Source organism: Eleginops maclovinus, chromosome 7, assembly GCF_036324505.1.
Source record: "Eleginops maclovinus isolate JMC-PN-2008 ecotype Puerto Natales chromosome 7, JC_Emac_rtc_rv5, whole genome shotgun sequence".
Lineage (NCBI taxonomy): Eukaryota > Metazoa > Chordata > Actinopteri > Perciformes > Eleginopidae > Eleginops > Eleginops maclovinus.
Window position 1 is genome coordinate 9,106,402 of NC_086355.1, and position 2,857 is coordinate 9,109,258.

Sequence of the window (2,857 nt, forward strand, 5' to 3'; positions counted from 1 at the left end):
CTGCTTTAAACATCTCAGTTGAAAATCTACTCAGAAATTGGAAGGAAAATATTGTAATTGTATAACAAAAAAACAGACTTTTCATCTTTTCAATTAATCGTCTTTATTTTACATTTCAAACCCCAACATAATCAGAGATCCATCTGACATTCCCGTCCAAAATAAGTAAATAAATATCATTTTCATTTGAATAAAAAAATAAACAAGTGGTCATTGTTTCGGTAAGACAGAGAATGACAAACTACAAGGGAGAAAATAAGGATGGAAGATTTGAATAATAGGACAGAATAAAGCAGATGCACCGTGTGAGGGGGGGCATTCCCACACATTAACAAGACTAATTATATAAGATATCTCCGACTATTTAAACAGAATAAACCATCTACATATTTACAATCTATATTTGTGGTATGACCTTTTCCATTTAACCTATACAGGATACATGGAGGGACAAACAAATGTCTGGGCCATTAAAGAGTTCCAGAAAAAAAGCTGAAGTTGTGTTTTAGGCGCTCTGTGAAGAAACACCTGTTACAGTTTAGGTTAATAACCATAAAGCACTAAGTTAGTTTCAAAACCCCAAAGTCCCGGTGAGGAAAATCAATGCATTGTTCTTCCGTTGAGGCAACGGATTCAGCAACACAGATAAATAAAAGAGTAATAACATGGGGAGAGAGTCTGTGATAACCCCAAAAGTTCGTCTCCGGTTAGTTTGGAGTCACTTGGAGTCGCTGGCCAGCCTCGGCATGGGGACGGCGTTCATGCTGCTCACATGTGGAGGCGGAACTTGGCACATGCTGCACGGACAGGGCATCCCTGTGCTCACGCCCCAGTGATGGAAGCTGCTGCCCAGTGGACCTGCTCCTGGTGTGGGCGCTTTGAGGAGTCCGTGGTGGGGTCTGACCGAAGAGACGGAGATACCCGGCGCGGACAGAGAGGCGGACGAGACGGCCGGGGGGAGGAGTGGGTGGTGCACAGCCGGGTGCGAGGCGTGAGAAACCACCGGGTGACCCGGCACGGGCCCTGCGTGAGTCATAGTCCCACAAGCTGCTGGGTGGAAGCCGCCGTGGTGTCCGCCGCTGCCGTAGATCTCGCTCACCAGCCGCTTCATCTCCTCCAGTGAGTTGCTGAGCATCAGGATGTAGTTTCTGGCGAGGAGCAGGGTGGCAATTTTCGAGAGCTTGCGCACCGAGGGTCCGTGCGCATAGGGCATGACCTCGCGGAGACCATCCATCGCCACGTTGAGGTCGTGCATCCTTTTCCTCTCGCGGCTGTTGATCTTGAGGCGGATGGTCTGCAGCTCGTTCTCTGTAAGGAGCTTTCGGTCTTTTTTGGACAGCCGAGCGAGGGTTTCCTCGTCTTCGGCGGTAAAGCTGTGCAGGGCGTGCAGCTCGGACAGAGAGTCGATGTGAGTGGAAGACACTGCGCCGGAGAAGCCGTGCACTGACTTCTTCAGGGTGGCCAGGAAGATGTCGTCCTCCTCGGGAGATGAAGGTCTGCTCGAAACGCGGCTCGTATCTGAGTCCATGGTCTAGGTACAAAACTGTGATCTGAAAAGAGAAAATTTAAGTTAATTTACTGAACCCCAAAATGCTCATTTCATTCAATTTTTTAAAAGATAAGCAAACTTTTTGAAGGTTAGGCTACAACAAATTATTAAAATGTGTTTGCAATTGTTTTCGACTAATAGCCTACTTTGATGTAAATGTCCCGTCTGTGGGCCAAATAAAGCTATGTTTATTCTGACTCTGATCGCATAAAGCGAAAACAACACGGTTTACAATCAGCTACATGTTTTTTGCAAAAATCATAAACTTTTGTAGCCTATACTACTACGGCTTACTTGAGCTTCAAATGAGGAATAAGAGATCATTGATTTTCCATTATCTTTTTAAACTGTAGCTAGCTATACTTGCTTCATCATAAATCAAGCAGAAAGATAGAGAAATATGTACAAGACAAACCTAATTGTCCATCACAAAGTGTACAAATAAATAAGTAAACGCTTACCGAAAGGGTTTCCAAGCGCGATGGTGAGAAGCCTAAACGTCAAATCCACTTGTTACTCCAAATCGCATCTGACAGCCCATTTGGCACGCCTGCGTGAGACTGCGGGTTTTATAGCCAGCTCGAGCCTCAGAGGCCGGGTCACCAGGACAACGCAGTTTCTGTCCCGGCTGTCTCCCAGTGACCAATCAGTTCCGTGCGAAGAGGAGGGAGGAGGGGTGGGGGGAAGGACGGAGGAGGGTGGCGGAGGGTCCTCCACCCTGATGTAATTACCAACACACAGCATTAAGTGAAATCAGACACACTCCCTCATAGCTACATATGGCCCCTTCTTGTGAAAATGCTGTCCCGCGTATGGATGGATTTTGTTATAACAACACCGATAATAAGCCATATTTCGCCTCTTATGAATGAATAGTAATTTGTCTGTCTTATTCACTATCAGGAAACAGTGTCCCAATAAAATATAGATTTCAGATATCCTTTTTTATTAATTAATTAATTCGTTTTTATCGAAACTGTGTAATTTAACTTTTTTTCCTCAATTCATACAACATCCTATATTTATTTTAATAATATATAAAATATGTATGATAATATTTTTGATCGAAAATTCGTTGCTTGTTTCTTATATTGTTAGGCATATTTATTATTATTAAACCGCCTGACCTACCCGACCATAAAATCAAGTTCCCTCCTAAAATGAACAGTAATAACGGGTTGAAGCCTAATAAGCAACACAATATGTTTCCTGCTCGCAGGTTTGCTGTTAATATGGTGTTTTCCGTTGTTACCCGCTGTCGACCAGCAGCTGCCGTTAAAGTGCATCTTTAACGTTAATTAATGAAGT

General features: G+C 44.0%; 1 protein-coding gene across 1 annotated transcript; it reads right to left on the minus strand.

The window, feature by feature from the left end:
* Positions 1 to 107: 107 nt before the first annotated feature.
* On the minus strand, positions 108 to 2,135 carry olig2 (oligodendrocyte lineage transcription factor 2). The gene is made up of 2 exons (XM_063888276.1): positions 2,011 to 2,135; positions 108 to 1,550 (listed from the first exon to the last, which is right to left on the minus strand). Exon 2 carries the CDS (start codon positions 1,526 to 1,528, stop codon positions 719 to 721), a length of 810 nt encoding a protein of 269 aa, XP_063744346.1. The 5' UTR covers positions 1,529 to 1,550; positions 2,011 to 2,135; the 3' UTR covers positions 108 to 718.
* Positions 2,136 to 2,857: the final 722 nt, after the last annotated feature.